Here is a 25,603-nt window from a genome sequence, read left to right on the forward strand (position 1 = left end):
GTTTGCCTTCTACTATGATTACTGACTGATGTTTCAAGAGGTGGCCCTGTTTTCCAACCACTCACATGCTATGTCAATTGATTTTCATAGGAAGCTGTGAGAAAGCCTGAAAGGCAAGCAGGAGCTCACAGCCAAGACAGAACCGAGGCTCCTGGACACGAACATGACTTAGTTTCTCCATAGCATCACACTAATGAACTTAAGCAGGCCCTCTGCAGAACATGGCTCTTTGAAATGGTGACTTGGTTGGTCAGTTTTGTTTTTTTTCCCCCATCCTGGGCTTGAGCTCAGGGCCTGAGCACTGTCCTTGGATTTTCTCAAGGCGAGAGCTCTACCACTTGAGCCTCAGCACCACTTCTGGCTTTTTTCTATGTATGTGGTACCAAGGAATCAAACCCGGGTCTTCATGCATGCTAGGCAAGCACTCTACCACTAGGCCAAACTCCTGGCCCCAGGTCACTTTTTTTTTTAAAGGATAATTTGGAGGGAGTTAATAAAAAATAACAGAAAAAGGAATTAAAGAAAAGAAAGAGAGAAACAATGGTGCCACTTGGCAACTGGTACTGTGAAGTTTTGAACAAGCAAAGTACATTTCACACAAAGAGCATAAGAATGTAAAATATAATTAAAGACTTCAATTTTCCAAATGGTCTTAGTCTTAGCCTTGATTACTACGTCTTTAAATAGTTTCTGAAGCTGACACCAAAACTTAAAAGAGATTTTTTTTTTTTACTTTCGAGTTCTGCAATTTCCTAAGGGACTGGCGAAGATGTTAGCTTGTTCTCAGGATCCCATCTCAAAAGAATATAGTTACTGTGGTGGCTGTAAATGTGTGTATATATGTATATGTATTTGTGTATAGTAGTTCTCTTAGGTGTGAGTTTTGTAACATATCAGCCATAAATATTCCTGTATCCTTAGGACAACTCACATTTTCTCCCTCTTTGGTGCTAAGATGAGAACTTTCATCATGTTAAATTTACAATCCAGATTGACATATGTCAAGAAAAAATTTAGATGACCATTATGATTAACTTAGAAAGCTGACCTATTTCACACAACCTTTTCAAGAAAATTTAGTGACTTGATGGTTACATAAAATAAAATTATCTTCTTTTTTTTTTTTTTTGCCAGTCCTGGGCTTGAGCTCAGGGCCTGAGCACTGTCCTTGGACTTTCTCAAGGCTAGAGCTCTACCACTTGAGCCTCAGCACCACTTCCAGCTTTTTTCTATGTATGTGGTACCGAGGAATCGAACCCGGGTCTTCATGCATACTAGGCAAGCACTTTAACCACTAGGCCAAACTCCCGGTCCCAAAATAAAATTATCTTCTTTTATGGAAATGATCTATTATAATTTTTCAAAACAAAAACCCTTCTCATGATAACCTATGAAAGAAAAGATGTAGGCTTAAGATTCTGATTTGTGACACTTGGAACTATTAATCAGTTCTTATTTTTCAGCAGGAAATGTAATTTTAAAAAGCAGTTGAAAATCAGATATGGTGGTTCATGCCTGTAATGCACTTAGGAGGTTGAGGCAAGAATTTGAGGCTACTTTTCATCATAGAGTAAGAAGCTATCTCAGCAAAAGAAAGGAAAAGGATTGATTGAATTACAAAGGAAATCATTCACAACACCATTATGTAATACAAAAGTCGAACAGACTCCATCACCTGGCCCAACTCACCTGCCTGCCACTCCACCTCCTTCCCCGATTATCTGTACACAACATATGCTCCACTGAGTCCCCTCATCCCTGCATTCATCAAATGAGGCACCAAGAGGTAAATTACATTTTGGCAAGCAGGAAACTGGACAATTCTTTGAGCTTCTCTGAGGTAGTGGAATCTCTCTTCTCAATATTCAATGGTTCAAAAAAATCTAGAGACCTGAACTAAAAGACAGGCAAATAATGGTCATCACTTACACACTATTCCCACATGGGGGCTTTGTATGATTACCACATATTTCAAAGGCTTCTTCAGTGGAATTCTTGCTGTTATGTGGAAAACAGAAAGATATTAAGGTTGTCACATGACAGCCATTGCTTCCTGAGGATATTGGGCAACTCATTACTTGAATTTATTTCTTCATGCTGTCTAAAAAAAAGTGATGCACAGCTAGGAGCTCAATAAAAAGGTGATGATTGATTGGATAAGATCTCTGATTTAGCTTATTGAGATTACAAGCCAGCACATACATTAAAAAAAAAAAAAAAGAATCTCAGCCAGGTGCTCATGGCTCAAACCTGCAATCCTAGCTACTCAAAATATGGAGAGCTGAAGATCACAGTTCAAATCCAGCCCAGGTAGAAAAGCCCATGAGACTTTTATCTCCAATTAACCAACAAGAATCCAGAAATGGAGCTGTGGATCAAGCAGTCGAAGGCCAGTCTTGAGTAAAAACAATATGGGACAGCTCTCAGGCCCTGAGTTTAAGCCCCAGTTCTGGCAAACAAACAAACACACACACACACACACAGACACTCACACACTCAGTGAACTGTGGGCTTATGTCATTGAAGTCTGAATGACTTTCCTTAGTTGATGAGAATGTAGACAACTTTCAAACACTGAGATTAAGTTCAAGTGGTATTGGCCTGGCACAGTGTTCCACTGTATATTAACTCTGTATATCAGACACTCTTTTGTCCAATAAGATTTTATCACAATGATGCTAATATGGGATTTTCATCCTTAAATAACTTTTCTGAAGACAAAGTGATCCATTCTCTCTGTTGTTCTTCAAGCTTTTCTGCCAAACACTTAAGCAAGACAGGGTCCACCTTAGAATCAAATTTATTAGCAAACCAATGCCCATCTTTCATAAGCCATCTCAGCTCTGCAGCTCCATAAATGCACACACTTCGAAGGTGGGAACCAGTACAACTGGGGTAGAAGAAGCCTTCATAATAATTCCATTTGACGAGGCGAGTCTTACTTTGTAGGTCCGACACATCCTGGGCAGATCTGGAAATCCCGCCAGGTACTCCTGGCACCCGGATTAAGGTTGCCCAGAAGTGTTCATCAGGAGAGTACGTGTCTTTAGACCAGGCAAAAAAGTCTTCGATGAGGGAGTTGTTGGAAATATGTTGAACAAATGCTTGACTTAAAACAAAATAGGCACTACCAACGAATATCTCAATGTCGTGAGGGGGTGCTTCCTTGGAGATATTTGTCCTTATTGGTAGCTTTATATATTCATAAGGCACACTTCGGAGCTCATGGTGATAAGTGAACCTCTCCACTTTACTGGTAGGAGGTTTCACCGTCTCCAACATATTTGCTCCATTGAGTTTCTTTAACTCTTTAACTAATTCGAAATTTGATTTCAGGGGAAAATCTTGCCCGCACAGGTTGATGACGTATTTCCATTGAACTGAAGACTTAAGAAGGTCTGATAAGCAATTCAAGTCAGCTTGGAGTCTGGAAATGTGCGCATATTCCACAGTCTCTAATTTGGAAGCAATGAAAATATTGGAGAAGCACTTAGCTAAGTTGTTCATGGCAACTTTGAAGGTATCAGGAGACTTACGGTCATAATGGATGCAGTAAATATTGTGTCGGTTGTAGATAGCATGGATGAGCCGCTCAACCATAATTGCATCTTTATGGACAACTAAAGAATAGGCTATGGGGAAGCTCTTCTCCTCCCTTGACACGAGCTTCTGATGGTACCTTCTTAGGCTCTGATAAAGGTTGCAATTGCTGGTCATTGCGGCAACATCGTCATCCTCCAAGTCAATGATGTTGAGTCTTCTTATTTCCAGACTCTTGCCGATTTCCAGCGGCTCCTGTTCATAGACCCCTGAGCAGTTCACTTCATACCTGACTTCGTCCTTAGTGTGCTTGTATCTGTTCCTTACAAAAGGTGAGGTACTCAGGGAGTACTCAACCAAGTATATGCCTCTCGGAGGAAACAAGAGTCTTCCCACATTTAGAAGCTTTAGCAGGGAGAACAGCCAGAGGGTTAAAAACAAGATGAAAACTTTCTGCTGTAGTGTGTACTTAAAGCAACATTTGAATATCTTCATTCTGCAACAAGAGAAAGGGATAGTAAATATGAATTTGTTAATTAATTAATGAAGGGATATTAAGAAGGGATATTAAATTTGTCCAAAATTGATTGGATGCTTATGAACTGCACAGTAGAATGCTGGGTCCAAAGATAAATAAAGCAAGGTTTTTGCCCATAAAAAATCCAGGAATAACAAAAGACTAAATATAGAGCTCCCCTATGACCCAGCAATTCCACTACTTGGCATTTACCCAATCGTCCAGAAACAAGGACATACTAAATCCACTAGCACAACAATGTTTATTGCAGCACTATTTACCATAGCAAACATATGGAACCAACCCAGATGCCCCTCAGTTGATGAGTGGATCAACAAGATGTGGTATTTATACACAATGGAATTCTATGCTGCTGTCAGAAAGAACGACATCGCCCCATTTGTAAGGAAATGGAAAGACTTAGAAAAAATCTTATTAAGTGAAGTAAGCCAGACTCAAAGGAACATAGGCTCAATGGTTTCCCTCATTTGTCATAATCACTAGAAACCTTGGGCTCTCCTAGCAGAGATTTGCAATAACAAAACCTAGATACAAGGCCATATAGTATGACTCTAAATGAAAGGACCTCCAGGATGTAGAAACAAAGCCATATAATGAGTGATTGTTATCCTTAACGTACTATGTTATCTCTCATTTCTTTTGCTGTTCCTTGGTTATCTCATATTGTTACAGTATTTCACCTTGTTATCTGATATATTGTAAATATGCTTATTTGGTTATTTTTTTTCTATTTTTTATTTTTATTATTTTTTGCCAGTCCTGGGCTTGGGCTCAGGGCCTGAGTGCTGTCCCTGGATTTTCTCAAGGCTAGGGCTCTACCACTTGAGCCACAGCACCACTTCCGGCTTTTTTCTATGTATGTGGTACCAAGGAATCGAACTCGGGTCTTCATGCATGCTAGGCAAGCACTCTACCACTAGGCCAAACTCCCGGCTGCTTATTTGGTTATTTGAAATAGGATAGGGAAGGGGGGAAAACAAGATGAGGGGTGGTGGTGGGGGAAGGGAAATGGGGACCAAGACATGAGAAAGGGTATCAATGTTTGTGAAGTAATGCACCTTCTATCTGGTGACTATAATGTAACCCTTCTATTAATTACAATAAAAATATATGGAAAAAATCCAGGAATAAGGAAATCAAAATATGAGTTGGTGATTTTTTTTGGCTACTTTGTGTTAGCCAAAATTTTGAAGGATGTTGCTTACCAGATAGAAAGGAAGATTAACTCCTAAAGTAAAAAAGTTTCTCCTTGTTGTTGGGATTAGTTCCAGAACCTTCATGATACCAAAATCTGCAGATGCCAAGTCCTTTAGACAAGGCACATATAATCCATGCATGATCTATCAGTGTACTTAAAGTCATCTCTCGCTACTTCTCACACGTAATGCTTGCACATCAATTATTTCATGTAGATTTAGCACAGCACTTGCTGCATGGTAAATGCAAGTTTTGCTTTTAGAAACTTCCTGGAATTTTTTTCAATCAATATTTGAATCTCCACAGGATGTACCCAAAGATATATAGAAAAGATTGTCTAGGTATTTTATATAATCTGCATTTCTGCTTCGTGTATTTGAGGAGGAATTGCTCTGACTTGAGCAGAGGTCTGAAGAAGTAGATGTATCAAAAGGTATCACAGATATAAATGTCTCAACTGAGGCCAGAAGGAGTATCTAACAGAATTCAGCCTCCAGACCCTGCTTAGATAGAGTCCACCTTGGGGCCCGCTGAGTCTGTGCTGGGAACTAGGCCAGGGCTGTCTGCCCAGATGGAGAAGGCTGCAAGGAGCCTAGGGAAGGGAGGCAGGGAGAAAGAGAGGGAGGCGCTGTTAGAAGTCCTCCATCCAGAATGGCTTCTGAATTTTCCTTAGCTTTTTTGGGCAGAACTGGGAGTGCCCAGGCACAGGGTTTGTGCAACCCCTTTTCTCCCTCCCCAAGCAACTTCAAGGAGGAATGTTTGGCTGACCTGGGGTCAGTCTTTGATGTCTTTTGAAAGAAGCAGCCCTTCAAGGACCCTGAGCCAAATCCAAATCCCTTCACCTGCTGATCCATGGCCACCAAGCCCTCCAACCCAAAGCCTTCCTTTCCTCTCATCAGAAATAAGACAGGAAAACTCAGTGTGGTGGGATGTCAATGAGTTCCTGTCAACTCATTCAAGGGACGATTGGACTTTTCCCAGCAGTCTGGGGAAGGCAGCCCAGTAGCCCCGGGCCCTAATCCAGAAGGCCACCCTGGTGGGAGGTGGGGAAGTTCCCAGTCTCAGCTTAGCTTTCCTCTGGCCGGGCCCAGGCAGGGCATCCTCCCGAGGGCTTGGCTTGCAAGGGGCTCTGCAGGGAGTATGGTGGACCTCTAGCTGGTCACAGAGGAACCAGCTAGCCATGTCACCTGGCTATCTCTGCTGGCTACCTCTCCGTGGAAGACTTGAATAGACACTCATTCATTCGGGCGTTTTGCTAGCACGGAGTAGTTTTTCAACATTCGGAATTTCCCCAGGGAGAAGGGGATTTTCCTTTCCATCTGCTGCAAAGACATTGCCTTGTGGAGTTTATAGCTACATCAGTATGTTTCCTAATGATGATGATGATGATGATAAAACTCAAAAGGAAAACGTTGCAAAGTTTGGTGGGCAGAGTTCAGGTGAAGTAAAGTTGGAAGACCACTTCTTAGTAAACTCCCAGCAGGGATGTTGCATTTCCACCCGGACCATCTTCCTGCCAAGCTCTCAGAGGAGCTCAGAGACACACAGCTAAGTGCTGACAACATGTCCAAGGCCAAATGACTACAGCCATTAGCAGCTTTCCAACACCCTCTCCCTAAACTAGCAGTGTGGAAGTTCAAGACTGTCAAAGAGGCAGAATGCTCCTTTTCTAGGTAAAGACAAAAAAAATGATCAAGAATGGGAGGCAGGAACCTGGGGAGAAAAGTAGAGTATGATTTAGCTTAGGGATCAAGTACTGTACATTGCAGCTCTTTCTAGTTGCTCACACAAGCAGTGGCAAGTTGTGTGGCATTGGAGAAAAAGAAGAAAGTTGCTGGGCTTCAGGACTCCACGTACCAGGGATTCAGTCCCTGGTGGAGCAATGACTACAACTTACCTAGCTGCTCTCTCCATCTTTCTCTTGCTTCAAGATGGAGAGTAGAAAGTCCTTCCTCCCTCTCTTCTTTTCTTCCCTTCCTTCCTTCCTTCTTTCCTTCCTTCCTTCTTTCCTTCCTTCCCTCCCTCCTTTTCTTGATTCCCTCCTTCCTTCCTCCCTTTCTTTCTTCCTCCTTTGAACCTATCATATTTAATTTATACATGTGTATACACTTGTATACCACCCAACATATTTACCATAAACTAATTCTGTAAATCTATAAGCTAATTCTAAGTTCCACATATGAAGGAAAATATGCAATTTTTCTCAGGGCCCAACTTTTTTACTCAACGTATTTTTTCCAGGTCTGTGAAGTGCTTTTGTTAGAATTTGAACCCAGAATTTTGTTCTAGAAATGCATTCAGCTTTCTATGCAAACCCATAAAAAAAACATTCTTTATATTGTCCATAATAGCTCAGCCCTTGACTGGTCTCCTTACACCATCTTATCTAACCATGCTAAAGCAGAACAGAAGAGAACACTCTGTTGCAGCCCTGAAATCTCCCATGCAGATGAAGAAAGAATTTGCATGGAGTGCTAGCCAGGAAGGAAACTGGAGGATGACTCACATTTTCCCCATAGGCTGACGCTGGGACCAGTTAAAGAACTGAGGAAGAGTTAGTCAATTTTTGGCCAAGGGGGTCCATTAAAGAAAAGTAAGCCAATCCTCTCATGGGGATTGTGCCACCAGTTCTGCTTGGCTCATATCCTAAAACCAGGGGCTTACTGATTCATCCTTCTCATAGCTATTGGTGACACAATTCAGGCTGTCTTGAGAATGCCTCATTATTTTAGAAAACCTTCTGGGTGAAATCACTTTGTAGGTGGAGAATAGTTCTGCCGTGGACTGCCTTCAAGTTTTGAAGCTTTGTTTTATTACTATGTCAAGTTTGAAAAATAAGACTGTGAAAAGATTAGTGATTTGGAAATGTTTTGTTTCTTTCTGAAGTCTCACAATGAAGAATGATCACTTAAGGACAGTAATAGAAAAATAGACTCACTTAAAAAAAAAGATAATAAAAGCCAGTAATTCCAATTCAGTTGCACTAGAGGTCTTTTTGCTATAAGAAACTTGGTTTGTTGAGGACACTGTTTCTCCCTTCATGACTTGCTCACGAAACTGGATTATGTTTTGGGTTAAGACCATTAGGTGGGAGGATGAGTCAGTCCAGATGCATCTTTTCAACACCCCCATAGAACTCCAAGGGTTGTGCAAAGGAGGAGAAAGACATGTTTCTTGGTTACCTTACATTCTGGTTGTTCTGGAATGAAGATTGCAAAGGCAAAATATTTATCATACTGCCACTGAGTAAATACAGTAACTATGTCAAACACAAGATCTGCTCCATTGGGTCAATAATATAATGCAAAAGCAATCAAGCAGCCCTTGAGTAGCAGGAGATTTCGATTTCTACAAGGAAAAGAAAAAAATGTTTTCCATTCTATATTTACAAAGCAAACATTTTCATTTTCTTTTAAATCATGAAGTCAGAAGTCTTAGAAGGAAATAAAGCTTGCCAGTGATCCATCACTTGGCAATGACATTCTGTGGATAGCATTGTCCTTCTGCTTTTAATAAATACATCTTTTTTTTCTTTCTTCTATTGGCTTGTCTTTTAACTACAGACACACAACACAAGGGCTGGTGTGTTTCTTTCATTTCACAATATATTGTGAACCAGTCCTATCCTAAATTGAATTTGTAAGTTGTTAAGAGAGTAGACATTTTCTAACAAGTAAACAAGCTTTTGAGCAGGAAAAAAAAAAAAAACGTAGAACTTGTCCATCAGTGATTAATTAATAAGCCTGTAGCACGCGCGCGCACACACACACACATACACACACACACACACACACACACACACACACACACACACACACGCACCACACAAAAAGCCTAGAAGTAAAAAAGTCAAGAAACAAAGGTTTGAAGCTGCAAAGTTGATTTGAGTCTACATTGCTCCTTTTCTAAAGGAACCCACTCAGCACTCTGGGAACCCATTTCTCTAACTACATGTGTCTTAGTATGTTCCTGCTGTTATAACAAAAACTACCCAGACTGGTGTTTCGGAGGCTGAGCAGTCTAAGATCAACGTACAACCAAGTGTCTTGGGGACACCTTGCACTGTGCTTTCAAGATGGCACCTTCTTGTTGTGTTCTCACATGGTGGAATGCAGAAGGGCAAAGAGAGAGAGGGAGTGAACATCTTCCTCATAGTTCTTCAGACAGTCATGAATTCCAGTCATGATGGTTCTTCTCTTGCAACTCTATCACCTCCTAAAGGTTTATCACACTGGCAATTATGTTTCATCATATGAATGTTGGGAGGTCATACTGAAATCATAGCAGATGAGTTCACACAACTGCTGTCCATCAAAGGACGAGACAGAGGAAGGGTCCTCCCCTCTCCTCTGTTTCCCTCCCCTCGCCTCACACAGCTCTGGTAAAGGTCAACAAAAGACTTCCTATTGCCAATATCTGTGGACTGACCCTTCTTTTTATTGTAATGTATAGAGGGGTTACAGTTACATTCTCCAGGTAGTATGTGCATTACTTCTCATAAACTGATACCTCTTTTCATGTTTTTGTCCCCATTTGACTGACCCTTCTTAAAGATCTATGTTCTTAACTACTGTTTGCATTATCTTATTTTGTTTAACAAATCTACCCGATAGATACAATCATTATCCACACTTAGCAGACAGAGAAACTGACTCTCATGTGAGGTAGTAAGTACTTTGAGGAGCTAAGATTTTTCAGTTATGGTCCAGTTTCACAGTCTTCATTATTAAGCACAACTTGAGACCACCTCTCCAATCTTAGTAGCAGAATCCCCTTGGCTAAGTATCCAAAATGTAATTCAGATCCACCTGTCTTATCCCACTCTGAGGGAATCCCTCCAATCCAGGTTAACAGCTCTTGCCTGGAGGTCCTATCTGGGCTTTCCTTATTTTCTGCTAGTTTTCTCTGTATTGTAGTCCAAATGGTTGGTTTTTTGTTTTGTTTTGCCACTCCTGGGGAATGAACTCGGGGCCTGGGCACTCACCTTGGGCTTTCTCAAGGCTAGAGCTCTACCACTTGAGCTACAGCACCACTTCCAGCTTTTTTTCTACTTATGTGGTACCTAGGAGTGGAACCCGGGTCTTTGTGCATGCTAGGCAAGCACTCTACCACTAGACTCCCAGCCCCCAAACAGGTTTTAAAACATGTAACTCAAATCCCTGCCATCCCCAGTACCACTCCCTACACATAAAAGCCTTCACTGAGAGTTCACCTCACTTTGAATAAAATAAAAAATATTATTTATGTTCCACCTCATTCCAGTTAGAATGGCCATGATCAAGAAATCTAATAACAACAGATGCTGGCAGAGATGTGGCCAGGAAAGATCACTGTTGGTGGGAGTGTAAACTCATTTAACCACTATGGAAAGCAGTATGGTGGTTCCTCAAAAGACTAAACATAGAGCTCCCCTATGACCCAGCAAGCCCACTCCTTGGAATTTACCCACTCATCCCCAAACAAGGACATAGTAAAGCCACTAGCACAACAATGTTCACAGCAGCATTATTTAATATAGTAAAGATATGGAACCAACCCAGATAATCCTCAGTAGATGACTGGATCAGGATGTGGTACTTATACACACTGGATTTCTATGCTGCTGTCAGAAAGAATGACATTGCCCCATTCATTAGGAAATGGAAAGAGTTGGGAAGAAAATCATATTAAGTGAAGTAAGCTAGACCCAAAGGAACATAGGTTCCATGGTTTCCCTCATTTGTAATAATTAGGACTCTCCTAGCAGAGGATTACAATGGCTCAAAACCTAGGTACATAAGGTCATATAGGATGAGACTAAATGAAAGGAACTCTAGGATTTGGAAACAAGAGCTTTATCTTGTGTGATTGTTGTTCTTAATGTACTATGCTATTTCTCTCCTCTTTTTTTGCCCTTTGGTTAATTGCATATTGTTACTATGTCTGACTTTGTTACCTGCTATATTGTATATATGTTTATTTGTTTATTTGAATTAGGAAAAGGAAGGGGGGGGAAACAAGATAATTGGGAAGGGTAGAGGAGGGAAATGGGGACAAAAACATGAGAAGGGAGCTGGGCATGGTCAGGAGGCTGAGATGTGAGGATCGAGATTCAAAGTCAGCCCAGGCACAAAAGGACCTGAGACTCTTATCTCCAATTAACTTCTAGAAAATGGGAAGTGGGGCTTGGCTGAAGGGTAGGGTGGTAGCCTTGAACTGAAGAGCTCAGGGACAATGCCCAGGCCCAGGGGTAGAGCAGTAGCCTTGAGCTGGAGAGCTCAAGGACAGCGCCCAGGCCAAGTTCAAGTCCCATGACCCACCAAAAAAAAATGAGGAGTATCAATGCACCTACTACCTGACGAATGTAACTGTAACTCCTCTATATATTACCTTGACAATAAAAAAGAAATATTATTTATGGTCACAAATACTCAGAGATTTCTTAGCTTGCCTTCCACTACAAGTCCATCCACTCTCTGGCCATATTGGCTATTTCTGAGTGTAGACTACTTTTCTCAGACTCTCAAGTTTTAGAAAGGATACCTTCTCAGATCCTCTCTGTTTACCCTTCACATGCTCTCTCTTGTCTATCTTACTCCTTGTTTTCTTCTGAGAACTTGACACAGGAAGTAGTCACCTTGTTCTTATCTGTTCTCTGCCTTTGGACAGGAATATAAGATCCTTAAAGACCTTGTTCACTGCCAACTTCTGGTACCGATGACATTCAGGCCCAAACATAGTGTAGGTGCTTATTGATGCAAAGTCAGAAGGCTCGAGTTCTAGTCTGGATTCTATCATCTCAAATTCCTTAAGTGACCCCAGCAAAATCATTCCTCTTGAGAAAGTCTTTAGATCCCATGTGTTAAGTGCGATACTGGTCTTTCTATCCCACAATAGTTATTGTGAAGGTTCTATGACAGAATGCATCTGAAAATAAACCCAGGCAACTTTAGTGTGCAAATGTCAGGTTCTAGGACTTCTACAAGAATGGTTTCCAGCTGGCTGCCAAAGGTGCCTGTAACCCTAGCTACTCAGGAGGCTGAGATCTCAGAATTACATTAATAGCCAACACAGGCAGAAAAGTCTTTGAAACTCTTATCTCCACATAAGCACCAAAAAGCCAGAAGCAGAGCTGTGGCATAAGTGGTAGAGCACCAGCCTTAAGTTTAAAAAGCTAAGGGACAGTGCCCAGGGCCTTCAGTGCCAGCTCCAGTACACACACACACACACACACACACACACACACACAGAAACAGGGAAAAAAGAGTGGTTTCCTGGAAAAACTGAGGATCAATATGTTACTAGTTTTATTTTTCTAGAACAGCACATCCATTATTCCCATCATTCTGACATTCTAATTATTATTTGCTTTTCACTATTTGACAACACTCTTTTGTTAAAGAAAGTTGGTACTGAAGTTTCAGAATTTCTCCCAGAGTCTGTTATGCAGACACATACTTATCTTCAATTTTGAGAGACAGGAAGATAGTTCTTCTAGTTAGTCTTGAGAATTGTTTTTCTCCAGTATGCTAAATACTTCTTTTTGACAGATTGATAGCCAAAGATTTTTTTTCAAAGGCATCCAACCCATTCTATTCAGACCTTAAATAGTGTTTGTAATGACATGGGTTGCAGAGGGTGCTAATTTGTGTAGTTCAATATGTTGGGGGGATTGAGGATCTTCTCCAGGGATTGCAAGATAGCAGTGGCTCATTATCAGTGTTGTTTGATGCAACCCCTAAGCCATAATGAAGACTCTACAGCAATGGGAACCCACAAAATGGTACCCTCAAATAGTGCTTGCCACTTTGCAGTGCTCTGGCACTTGGATCATACATACATCAAGTGATACTGCCCACTGAGCTCCGCATAAGGGCACGACTCCATCAATAAGTTTCTGTCTAGCAGTCTGCAAGTCCAAAGACTATGACCATCAATTTCCTTAAATAAAGGACCGCCTTATCTGCAGGACTATGAGGAGCCAGGTCTCTATGAAGGAACTGGGCATGAAAACACACCATTGACACCACCTGTTATGCTTCCAGGTGTGACTTTACTGGATTCCCCTCAGGTTTGGAGAGATTCAGGTTGTATGGGAAATAAACAACTATATCAGGATATAGTCAACCCTCAAGCACCTGGGAAATCTGGTCTACAGACTGTAGCCCAAAAGCTCAGAATTCAGTCAATCTTTATATAGTCACATCAGACAGGCTGCCAGCTTCATCTTGTGTCCATAGGGCAAACACAGAAGCTGATGGTGTGTGCGTCTAGGTGGCAGAGGAGGTGGATGGTCAAGATGTCTTCAGCAGGAAGCAGGAAGTATAGGCATCAAGAAAACCGATGAAACTTTTCATTTATAATACTTTGAGATACAAATATTGTTATTATAACATTTAAAATCTCAGAAGAGTGGACTCCAAACATATCTATGCCCTTTAAATTTTAGCTTGATGAAAACGTTGCTTGCAATATTTCCCCTTTTTAGATAAAAAGTATTTCAAAATGAGATCATCATGCACTGGATCTTTATCCCTACGGCTTTGCTGGAACAGAGGTTTCATTCTTGCTTGTGTTCTCTCCTCCTTTCTGTCTAGATTAGCACAAAAGATAGAAGCAAAATATACTTTATGTTTCATGTTGTAAACTTTGAATGTGAGTTGAGACTCTTTTGGCTTCTTCCCCATCCTCCTCATAAAAATAGAAAAACGAAATTGAAAAACATATGACTATTTAAAAAATATATGTAGATTTTAGCCAAAATCTACAGATGTGATTTTTTTTCCTCTCCTAAAATCTCTGAAAGTATTTGTTTTGCTTTTTATGGCTAACTCTATATTTTATCCTGAACAAAATGAAATCTTCAAAAGTTTTGTAGCCAGCTGAGGAGGAATTGGTCACTTATTTCTACATGTACACTTAAAGTAGGGCCTCTGCTGCCCTTAAATAATTATATCACAGGGACAGCACAGGATAAACACTTGTGAACCAAGAGTATTGATATCAGAAATGGCTTACAGCCAAGCCACACTGCTCCTGAATGGATACATACTCAATGCTAAATCAGCACAAGAGATTGTTCATTTGTTTTGTGGGTTCTGCCAAGATGGCAGGAGCTCAGATAGAGATTTTGATATGTTTCCAAACTTCCACTGAAAAATACCTGATATGGGCAGGGCTAGATGTGACAGCACACATCTGTAAAAACAGCACTTAGAAGGCTGAGGCAGTTGCATCTTGAAACAGGCCAGCCTAAGCTACATAACAAGAGCTTGTCAAACAAACAAAATCAGAAACAAAACCAGATACAAATCCAGAAACTCAAGGCTTTTGACTTCACAAAAGTACAACTAGAAATATTTCTGGGAAGGTTGGAAACTGGAATTCTCTACAAGGATGCAATCCAAAAATGGATTCCATTAAAATGTGGGATCTTAACATACAGGCAACATAATAAGTAAATACAGGGATTGCTTAGTTTACTAAATGTCTAAGCTAGTTTATAAACCATCTGTCTAGAAAGCAGAAGTAAGGATTTTCCAGTGGGTTGTGCTGTTAAAGCAGTGTGGTTCAGAACCCAGAACAGATGAATTCAGGAATATACATGTATAGGTGACTGGCAGATAGCACTTGCCTTCTAATGCCCACACTATTAGTGATAGAAAAGCTCTTTCAAAGATGTCCTGGCCAATTTCCACTGTAGAGAAGGTGGCAATGAAATGGCTTTCTGGGAAAGTTTTTCAAAAGAGTTTGCTTTTCAGCATGATATTTCATTGTATTTTCCCCTTCTTCCACCTTCCTGCCTAGAACTCTAACATGATGGCTTAGAGCTGCAGCAGTTACCTTGGAGCTTTGAAGTTCAGACCAAGATATGACTGAAGACCTCAGCTCCTGACTCCTCAAGCAATTGAACCAGTAGTAGCAAATGTCCTTATGAATTTATGTTCTATGAGGAAAAAAATAAACCTTTACATGTTTAGGCAACTTGCACTTTGAAAGACGGCCACAGGAAAAGTACACACACATGAGCAAAATTAAATCTAAACCAGATTAAAGTGTCTACCTACATAAGGGTACAATCCTGTTTATAGCCAAGAGCAAAAATATGCCTCAGAGATGCTGAACTTCTCCTCTATCTATATCTGGAAGCAGATGGAGGCTTTTGGTAAGCATCTGAAGGAAGACAGCTGGCCATATTTACCAAATTAACTGTGATTCTGGCAAGAGGTATGGGCTGTTCACCAGTCCTCACTTAGCCACCTTTCAATGTATAGCAAGCCTCCTCTGTATGGCTTCTTGCCACAGACAGGAGTTAGTTACATGGTCTCCAAATGTCCCAGGTACCGGCTTCCTGAGAGCTTCTTATGTAACAGGGACTTCAGAGCCAATTTCTAAGAAAAAGATGACAGCACTGCGTAGATACTAACTCAAAATGCACCAAGAATTCTGAGCCACCAATGGTCCCCTTTTCAGTCACTTCCCTTCCTCCTGATCCCATTCCTCTTTACCATACACACCCCTCCTTGTATTCCTCCTGCTTTACTCTTGTATATACCTATAAGCTTGAAATTCAAAGTCAGTGGTAAATCAGTCAGGGTAGTGCATACCTGTAATCCAAGCACTCAGAGGCTGACGTAGGAGAACTGTGAGCTCAGTCCTCTATCTGGCTCAGCGGGCTACAGGGATGACTAGATGAGCCAATGCGTTGACTCATCATTAAAGTTTTGTTTATATGTATTAATCATACATGTTAAGATGATTTTCCATACACACAAGCCTACTGTGCCTCAGGAAGGCTGTGTGTTAGAGATACAAGGGGAATCCTTGCCTCAGGAACACAGAGAACAGAAGTGAGGGCCTCAGTGGCTTCTTAACACAACCAAGTCCCAGAGACTTGAAATGGTTTGCAGAGAAATTTTCCCAAATCGACAGGTCCCTAGGCAGTCCCTGGAATGACTTTTATTTGGTATTTTCCTTGCAGCTGAGAAGAGAACAAGCTGGTTGCTGGAAAGGCCAAAGGCCTAGGGAATCTGGTGGAAGATGATGGCTGTGCAAGCCTCATTCCACAAAGGTGGAATGTTAGGGTGTGGGGTATGTTGTCCTACAGCACAAATATCCCAAATATGCTGCAATGACACAGAGAATCAGAAGGAAGAGAAAGGGGAAGCTTTGCAGGCACATGAGCTTTGCTGGGTGCTGTCCTTCCCATTACTGGCACAATCCCCTGCCCTCGGTTGCAGTCTGACACGCCGTTCTTTCCTGGGCTATCTAGATCTTATAACTACCAGGAGAAATGCCAGAGTTTTGTAGAGCTTAGGAAACAAGCCTAATCCATCCAGGAACTGACAGGCTGATAGGACAGGTCAGAGGCAGCCAAGAAGGGATTCCTGTGCACAGTAAGTGAAGGGCTTTGGTGGTAGAGTGCTAGCCTAGCAAGTACAAAGTCTGAGTTCAAACTACAGAACAACAACAACAAAAACGATCTTGTTTAAGGAGACAACACCATCTATTTTCCCTTAAGATTAAGGAAGATAAGAAAGCCAGGGAAATCACAAGAAAAGAGAGGAAGGAGAGGTAGAAAAGTGCAAGGGAATGAAAAACAAGGGAGGTCAAAACACAGAGCACACCTGGGAAGGAGCTAAGAATGTGCTACCTTGGAATATAGTAGTCTATTGTCATTTAAGGTACTTCAAAAGGAAAGAGGCAAGGTCACTGTGACCTCCATACTGTTGAGTAAAAGCAGATGAAATTGCCATGTAAAGTGACCACACCTTATTCTTGCTATCAAGAAAGAATGTTGAGGCCTTCCAGGACTGCGTGTACGGCCTCTGCTGATGAACTGCCTTATCTCCCTGGCCACTCCTCCACCCAGTTCCCCAAGTAGCTCAAGTCCTTTATCTCATTTCTATCTTTTACCATGGTTTTCCAGCACAGTAAGAGAGTGGTAGATCTAACTGATCTTTGGGTTTTCATTTCTTAAAGAGGTTCCTTTGTCAGAAAAGTCATCCATTTGTAGGCTTTTTTTTCCTGATGATCTTTCTTATGCTAAATTAATTTTCAAGCCCAACGACAAAAACTGTAAGGGGAAAGGGAAACATCAGCTCCACCTATCAAGAAAAGTTATTTGACATTCCAGGATATGCCATCACCACAGGTGCTTTCTGGTTGTTTTGTTTATCATGGAAAAGGAGACCATAACCATGACATCCAAAATGTTCCCCAGCAGTGAGGGAGAGACATCTTGAAACAGCATGGAGTTAGGGGTTCTCAAGTTCTGTATAATTGGGATTTCAATGCAGAATTTCAGTGCTGGTCAGGGGCTAAATAGGAACAATACTGCCCAGAGACTATCTCAATGAGCCATGTTAGACTTCTGGCCCTTGTCGTATTCTAGCATCATTGACTTTAAGCATTCTTGCCATAAAGCTATTCTGCCTTTTGCTGTTTGACGTTTGGGGGGTGTATCCTTATCTAATTATGCTCAGAGCACAGCGATAAACAAAGAGATAACCAAAGTTATATGTGTTTCAGAGATAGCCAAAGTTACCTGCCTCAGCACAGGCCTTTGCATAAACTTGACTTCTAAAGCAACAAGCAGAAATCCCAAGACACAACTTTTGCTTTCTAAGTTTCTGGATTTACCTCAACATTACCATTAAAAACAATTGAAACTCGCCTTTGTTATCACCTATTTCATCCTACTCCTCAACAAACCACAACTGAAGGTATAAACAGTCTAAGGAGAAGCCAACCATCTTCACAGTTCCTGAGCACACAAACTACCAGTGGCTAGGGCTGTGACTGACAGCAGGATTGGGTAATAGAACCGGAGCCCATAAAGAGAAGCCTTGTGAGGAGTGCTTTAGGATAGCAGTGACTCAAATGTGATTGAGGTCAGGACTGGTGGCCATTCTTCTTCTGATGCCTGCCCCACAGGACTGCAAGAGGCCCTAATTTTGAGAAGGGCCCCTCAGGAGAATGTTCACATTGTCTTTCGTTCCTTGATCTAGACTTCAGAAGCCAAATTGTCAGAGGAGCTCAAAGGTGGGATTCATTTGATACATTGGTTGATAGAAATAGGATCCAAACAGATTGTCACACTTGGATGGAGTAAGATGAAATCCAACAAAGACAAATGCAAAGACTAACAACACTTCAATCCAAAAATTAAAAGCCCTTATACCAGATGGATGAGTGTGGTTGAACAGGAGCATCTGTAGATGGAGGGTGGTTCAGTATCTGGGCTGACTGTGCATTTGGCATGAGTTACCATTTGTTTGGTATAAGATTCCCAAAGAATGAAAAGAGGGGTGGGAGAAAAGGAAGGGAGGGAGGGAGAGAGGGAGGGAGGGAGGGAGGAAGGAAGGAACGAACGAAGGAGGGAGGGAGGGAGGGAGGGAGACAGGCAGGCAGGCAGGCAGGCAGGCAAAACTAGCACAGTCCTGGAGAACAGGAGACTCATAATACTTCAGGCTACAAGCTAAAGCAAAAGCTTTCCATCAGGCTAGACCTGGGGAGGGAGAAAGGCCCAGCCTGCCTCCGCTCTACTCTGCTCTGACCTGAGCAGACACCTCAAGGAATGGGTTCATGTCTTGGTTCAACTCTCTCCTTGGCCTGTAGCTGATGGAAGTCAAATCACAAGAGGAGAAGTTGGTGACCACAAGAGGGAAACAGGAAGGTTAGGGGTTAGGAAGTGAACAATTGAGAGGAATGAAAGCTGCTCCAACAATTATTAAATTATATTAAATATATATATATATATAATAAAACAAATGGCTATGCCCATCTCCAGAGATTCTCCTTCAGCTCATTTGGGTGGTCCTAGAATCTGCCTCTCTAACAAGTTCCCTCTGCTGCAGCAGGCCCGGCAATCAGGTTTTGAGAACTAGTCCTCTAAAGTAACGGAATTCTAGTTTATTTCTTTGCTTGCTTTTTTATTTGATACTCTATATTTCTAAGATTTTACTAAGGCACTGGCCTGTTTCCCAGTAAGTCCAAATTAGGGAGAATTTATTGGTTTTAAAGCCTCTTATATTTATACTTAAGATTCTAAAATTTCATAATGGTTAACAGAAATTCAACCTTCATTTTTCTGACCCTTAGCATTTCAGCTTTATAAGCAGACTTCTGTTTCTGCTTCTGCTACATTTTTCTAACATTTTATATAATACAACTTCCCTCTGGCCTTCTACTTTTCCTTTATCTTTTTTCTACTATGTTCAAGGTATTAAGATCTGACCTGCTTTTACCAAACACCTGGCTCCTCTATCTTCTAAAAGCGGAAATGGGGATACAGCCCTTTACCCCAAAGCCTACACTGACCCCCCCTTTCCCGGGGGCCTATTAGAGCTGAGGCAGCTGCATTCAATCCTCCTATACCTTCAACCCTACTAGGAAAATTACCAGCATAAGGAAATGCATATCAAATGACATGTAAAACAATGCAAATTAATACTAAACATACAACTCTAAATTACTTGGGTAAAGTCTGAAAGCCCCACCACTGATGTTATCTGTTTTGCTCCTCGACATGCAGGAAGCAGTGACTGGATCTTTTAGTACAATCCATCTCGTGCTTCACAAAGCACTGGTACTTGTTGACATGCGATGCAAAAGATATCTTGGTCTTCACTTGTTACTCTTTAGCTTTATGGCTTTGCCAAGCTTCACAATTCCCTAGGCCTCAGATTCTTCATCGGAATGTGGTAGCTATAATCATGTAAATGACATCATCAAAACAAGGCCAGAAGCACCAGGGCTTAGTGGCATTTGCTGTGTGCCACACATTTATTGTATGTGTAAGATATGCACATACAAGGCTTACAGCAGCTCCTGAGAAGGTCTACATAGACTGTGCCTCTCTATGTGTAGTTATATATCGGAGACCTGGAAACTTAGAAAGACCAGGATGTGAAGGAAGGAGTGACAGAGCCAGAATACCCCAGTCTTCTCAGCAGCCTTGCTCCTGGCCATGCTGCAATTCTCTTGTGTGATCACCATCTCTGTCTCCCTAAAGCATTAAATTTGTATGCTCTACAAAAGGCAAATTTCAGATTGAACCATCAGACATGCTTCAAGGTATTTGTCCTGTTAAGACGTTGACAGATGGAAATTTGATATTAACATGTCATCACAAATTGTTTTTTGTCTGATGTGTCATGTGGAGAGGTATTTTCAGCTATCCTGTAGTTCAACTTCTTCCAACATGCTCTATCTTCTTCTCATTTAAGCGTCTTGCCACAGTCACTCTTCTGGCTGCGCGCTCTTACATCTACCACCTGGTTATGGAGGGGTGTTTCCCTCAGCTCTCATTGCCATGCACAAGCACAGGTTCTTGAGATGCAGGCATTAAAAGTATTTCAAGGGATCTCGTAATAAGGCAAGTCTCACAAGGAGAGAGTTTTAGCAAAAATGTATTTTAGTATAACAGGTTAAATTAGGAAGAGATGGGGGAAAAAAGAAGTATTTCATTTTCACTGTATGGGAAAGAGCAGTTTAGACTACTAGATTTGTGGTCTTCAGATTTCCTGAGCTGGGAGAATATCCAAAGTCGTCTAGCAACACCTTATCCTTAGACAATGGCTGTACGCATCTAAAATGGGTGAGGCCCACTAGAACTCAGAAATCTTCTGTACTTCCTTTTGCCGGGCATGACTTGTATTCTGTTCTTTTCACTCCTTTAAGGAGCTTTGCAGCTTTTCACCATTCCCAGGGAGAAAGCAGGGGACAGACAGCCCCGTTAAATCTCTATGTGCTAGTAATTTCTCAAAGAAAAGGAGGTGGTTAGAAGGGAGCTAACTGCTTTTTGTGTGTGTGTCAGGGTAACATACAGGGGGGTTAGAGTTAACATTCGTAACTACATTCGCTAGTGGGCACATTACTTCTTCAACATTGATGCCCCTTCTCTTGATTTTCTCCCACTTTCTCTCCCTCCACCCTGCCCCTTGCTTAAAAAAAAAAGAATATTTGAGGAGGTGACATTTAACAAAGCAGCTTATTTTTTTTTTCTTTTTTTTTTTTTTTTTTGGCCCCTTTCTCTTTCTGGCCCGCTGGCTCCGGCCCGCTCGCTCTGGCCCCGCTTGCTTCCGCCCGGCTCGCTCGCTCCAGCTTGCTCTTGGCCCCGCTCGCTCCAGCCCGGCCAGCTCTGGCTTGCTCCTGGCTCTGCTCGCTCCGGCCCCTTCTCGCTCCCGCACGCTCCGGTCCTGCTCGCTCCTGCCCCGATCGCTCCGGCCACCACTCGGTTGGGCTCTGTTCACTTCAGCTCAGCTCGCTTCTTTCGCTCTCTGTCGCCATCGCAGTCTTGTCTCTGCCACTTTTCCGGTTTGGTTGTGTATGTGGGATACCGAGGAATCGAACCCGGGTCTTTGTGCATGCTAGTCAAGCACTTGAACCGCTAGGCCAAACTCCCGGGCCCAACAAAGCAGCTTATAAATATTATGCATCTTGACCAATGTTACCCCTTTTGCTGCACGCACGCATGTGGGTGCGTGTGTGTGTGTGTGCGCGCGCTTGCGTGCGTGCACGCACGCACGCAAGCATGCACACATGTGCGTGTCCTGGAGCTTGAACTCAGGGCATGGGTGCTATCCCTGAGTTTCTGTGCTCTAAGTTACCACTCTACCACTTGATCCACAGCTCCATTTCTGGTTTCTTTTGGTAGTTAACTAGTGATAAGAGTCTCATGGACAAACTTTCCTGCCTGGGCTGGTTTTGAACTGAGATCTTCAGATCTCAGCCTCCTGGGTAACTAAGATTACCAGCATTAGTCACGGGCACCTGGCTTAGTCTGGCACTTTTTTAAACTGTATTTCTTTTTCTTTTGGCACTGGGGATTGAACCCTGGACGTTGCACTTGCTAGGCAAGCGCTTTGCCACTGAGCTACATACCAGCCCAGTCTGGCACTTTTAATATTTGTTTAAAACTAATATATACTGTCCCTATTTCCTTGTCTGTCTATCCTGCCCACATTCACTTGTCTACCTACCCTGCCCACATTCGCTTGTCCACACCAGGCTTCAAACACCACCCCTAATATACTGATGGTGGCTGGCTTTGAAGAGTTGGCCATGGTCTGTTCCATCTGACCACATGGGATAAAGAATCATCTGATCTCTCTACGTAAATTCCAATTCATCACTGACACCAGCTTGTTCTCTTGGCCCTCAGGACTCAGCCTTACTGATTGTAGTGGCTTCTCAAATCCATTCCTATATAGCAGCTTATGTTTCTGCTTGCTCATTTGCTTTTGCAATGGGTTCTCACTATGGTGCCCAGACTGACCTTGAACTCTGGGCACAGGTGTCGCTGCACCTGACTTGTTTAGTTTCTGGTCTATAGCTCATCAGGCTACTTTCAGGTGTGAACCTGTCTTGAGACCCATCTGGCCATCTGGCCCTAGGCCCCACTGGCCTTGCCTGGTATCCTTCTTCTCTGTTTTCTCAAGACTATCCTGGACATATTTCCATTCAGTGCTCTCTGCTCTGGTCTGAGGACATAGCATTCCTTGTATTTGGAACACTCCCTATTTCCCAATCTTACTCATGTTTGAGCCATCTTTCATCTCCCCTACAAGGTCTCACTTCTACCCCACAAAGATAAGCTACAGCCTGGTTCACAGTAAGGGGTCAACACAGAGGACTGCTGGGTTTCTCAATTGTATTATCTTAGGGTGTCTTCCTGCCTTTCCAGATGATTCAGTTTCTATTGTAGTACCTGGTGCCAGGTAAAGCCCCAGGTCACTGGGTCATTCTCCTAACACCAAAGGCTTCTCACAGCCAAGGCACAAAAAGCACTGTCAACATACAGCCTCTATCTGTAGTCCCAGCCTACTCCACCCCTCCCCCCAAAGACTAACCATTTTTCCAGCCTAAGTTGGAGGTAGTTCATGTACCTATTTATTACTGCTGAGTTGTGCCTGCTCTGCTTACCTTTGTGCAGGTGTGGCATTTGACAAATGATTATAAATCTTGTCCTTCCTTAAAGTGCACAACCCTTCCATCCTTTCACTGTTCTCCATAACTCTCAAAGAAACTGTAGTCTCCTTCCTGGGAAAAATTAAGTGCTGTCCAGCTCTGTTCTTTGGCTACTGTTTCTCTCCTAACACTTGTAAAAAGAGAATTCAACATCTTAATTGACATCTTAATTCTCTCACAGAACTGGATCCTGACAGCGTCTACAGCTCTCTACAGTAATTCACCCAGGAAGACTTCACTTCCTCAAGACCACTATTAGCAAAAGCTGCCAAAGCGGAGCATGTGTCCCTAGATGTCATTGGCTGACGGATGGCTTAATAATAGAGCAAAAAGGGTGATCTATATGTCTAACAAACCGTAGGGGGGACTTAAAAGAATTGACCTTATGCCCATCTCCTTTAATCATCTAGTTCATTGCTCTTCATTTTCAAGAAGCGGGGGGATCAGCCCTAGGACGGATCCCCTCTCCACTTATCCAGCAAAGCATGCACATGATGCCCCGGTGAAGACCTGGCACCGCTTGCCCAGGGAACGACCTCAATGGGACTCCGGAGTCCAGGAGGTTGGGCCCAGGTCCCCGTAGCTCCCCGGGTCCGCGCCTCCACTTCCTAGGGGACGGACGGTTCGGGCTGGCTTTGCGGCAGGAACACTTGACCTTAAAAAGCGCCAGGCTCGTCCCCGCAGCGGGTGCGGCCTGGGACGCGTGGCCCGCAGCTCGACCCCCCCTCAACGCCCCGAGGGCGCTCCCCACCCCCGCGCTGTCTAGCGAAGCATGTCGGGGAGCTCCCCCCCCCCGCCCACCGCATTCGTCCCGCGTCCTTTTCCCGCGAGGGAGCGCGTCCCCACCAGGGGAAGCGCGGGTCACCCGAGCCCGTAGCCCCGCTCCGCCCGCCCCGCCCGGGACGCGCTGGGAGCCCGGGCGCCCGCGGCCCTCTCCAGCGCGGGCAGGGAACTTGGCAGCGTCCCGCCCCCGCCGGCCTCGAAGTTGCTGCGTCCGCGGGGCGCACGGCAGCGTTGCCCACCTGCCCCCTGACTGCCGACCCGCGCCCTGACTGCCTCCGTGGGACCCGCCGCCTCCTGGCGCCAAGCCGAGAAGGGGCTCCTTGCAGACCCCGCGCCCCGCGCAGCTCCGGGGACCCCGCTCCCACCCCCCCCCAGGGGAAAGCGAAAGTCGCGGGGCAGCGGCTGCCCGGGGACCGTGGCGGGGACACCCCGGCCCCGGCGTTCCTCGCGGGGGCCTCCAAGTGGCCAAGCGGATTTACGAAAGGGAGCGGGAGAGCCCCAAACGCGGGGTCCCCGCGTCCGCGGAGGCCGCCCCAGGGGGAGCCGTGGGCTGGGCTCCGGGTTCCCGGCCCCTTGGCGACGGCCCATTCGCGTCCTCCTCCTCCGTCGCCACCTCGGCTAGCGCCCTGCCTAGGCGTCGCTCTCCTTCGGGCCCGGGGTGGGGAGCGCCGAGGTCCCCCTCACGACGCGGGCAGGAAGGAGGGGTGGCGCCGCGCTCCCGCCGAGGGCGCTCCCGCCTTGCGCTCCGGGGTCCCCGCGCCGCGCCGCGCCGAACTTGGGACCCAGGTCCCGCGGCCCCAGCGGGCGTTCGCCGCACCCGGGCCCTGGCGCTCGGCGCGGTGCCCCATCCCGGGCCGTAGCCAGGGTCGGCTCCCACCCGCGGAACCCAGACCACAAATGCGAGCGGGGGGTGGGGGAGCTAGGAGAACTTGCCCCAAGTCGCCCCGAGCGCGGTGACCGGGCGGACTCACATCTGCGACTCGGGGCTGTCCCGCCGCGCCCGGCTCCGCGAGGCTCGGCCCGGCTGGAATCGCCCGCTGCGGCTGCCGGCAGCGGGGCTCCTGGGGAAGACCCGGAATGTCCTAGCGCTCACGGCGGCGTGGAAAGGTGGAGCCTTTGCCTAGGGAATAGGACACAAAGTTGCCTTTCCATCGGAGCCCGCGAGCCAGATAGGCTTCCTCTTTACCCTCCAGGAGGGGTGAGGGTAGCGGGCCTGTGGGTGCGGTATCCGGCCCCACTCAGGTCGCACGAATAATCTCAGGAAAGAAGGCACAACCCACTTACTCAACGGAGCAATACCGGAGCGGGGAGGAGGACGTCCTTCCCAGCCTACAGGAACCTACCAACTTTGACAAAGCAAAAGCTAAGTGTGCCGGCTTGGCCCCGAGCTTCCAAGAGTCTCCAGCGGGGCTCCCCAGGCCCGTCCCACAGCGCAGAGAGTGGCACCAGGCCAGAAGATCCCGGTTGGTTTTTTTGGCCCCACTCCTTCCTATCATTTGATACTGAGTGCCTGCAGTACCTCTGGGTTGGTGGGGAGCAGGGTCAATGAGCAAACCAGGCGTGGGACCCTGTCCTGGAAAGCCTGTGGTCAAG

The 25,603-nt window shown here is 44.3% G+C and overlaps 1 protein-coding gene across 3 annotated transcripts; it reads right to left on the reverse strand.

Annotated features, from left to right (window-relative positions):
• Positions 1-1,438: 1,438 nt before the first annotated feature.
• Positions 1,439-25,603, reverse strand: Gcnt4 (glucosaminyl (N-acetyl) transferase 4). Of its 3 annotated transcripts, XM_090331834.1 has the most exons (3): positions 25,295-25,353; positions 24,982-25,130; positions 1,439-4,036 (listed from the first exon to the last, which is right to left on the reverse strand). In XM_090331834.1, exon 3 carries the CDS (start codon positions 4,033-4,035, stop codon positions 2,668-2,670), a length of 1,368 nt encoding a protein of 455 aa, XP_090187960.1. In that variant the 5' UTR covers position 4,036; positions 24,982-25,130; positions 25,295-25,353; the 3' UTR covers positions 1,439-2,667. The 3 variants fall into 3 exon arrangements, with proteins under 3 accessions (XP_090187960.1, XP_090187961.1, XP_090187959.1); XM_090331835.1 differs by lacking the exons at positions 24,982-25,130; positions 25,295-25,353 and adding an exon at positions 25,530-25,603; XM_090331833.1 differs by lacking the exon at positions 25,295-25,353 and having other exon boundaries at positions 24,982-25,181.

The sequence above is a fragment of the Megascapheus bottae genome, chromosome 4 (assembly GCF_031878675.1).
Source record: "Megascapheus bottae isolate mThoBot1 chromosome 4, mThoBot2.hap1, whole genome shotgun sequence".
Taxonomy (NCBI): Eukaryota; Metazoa; Chordata; class Mammalia; order Rodentia; family Geomyidae; genus Megascapheus; species Megascapheus bottae.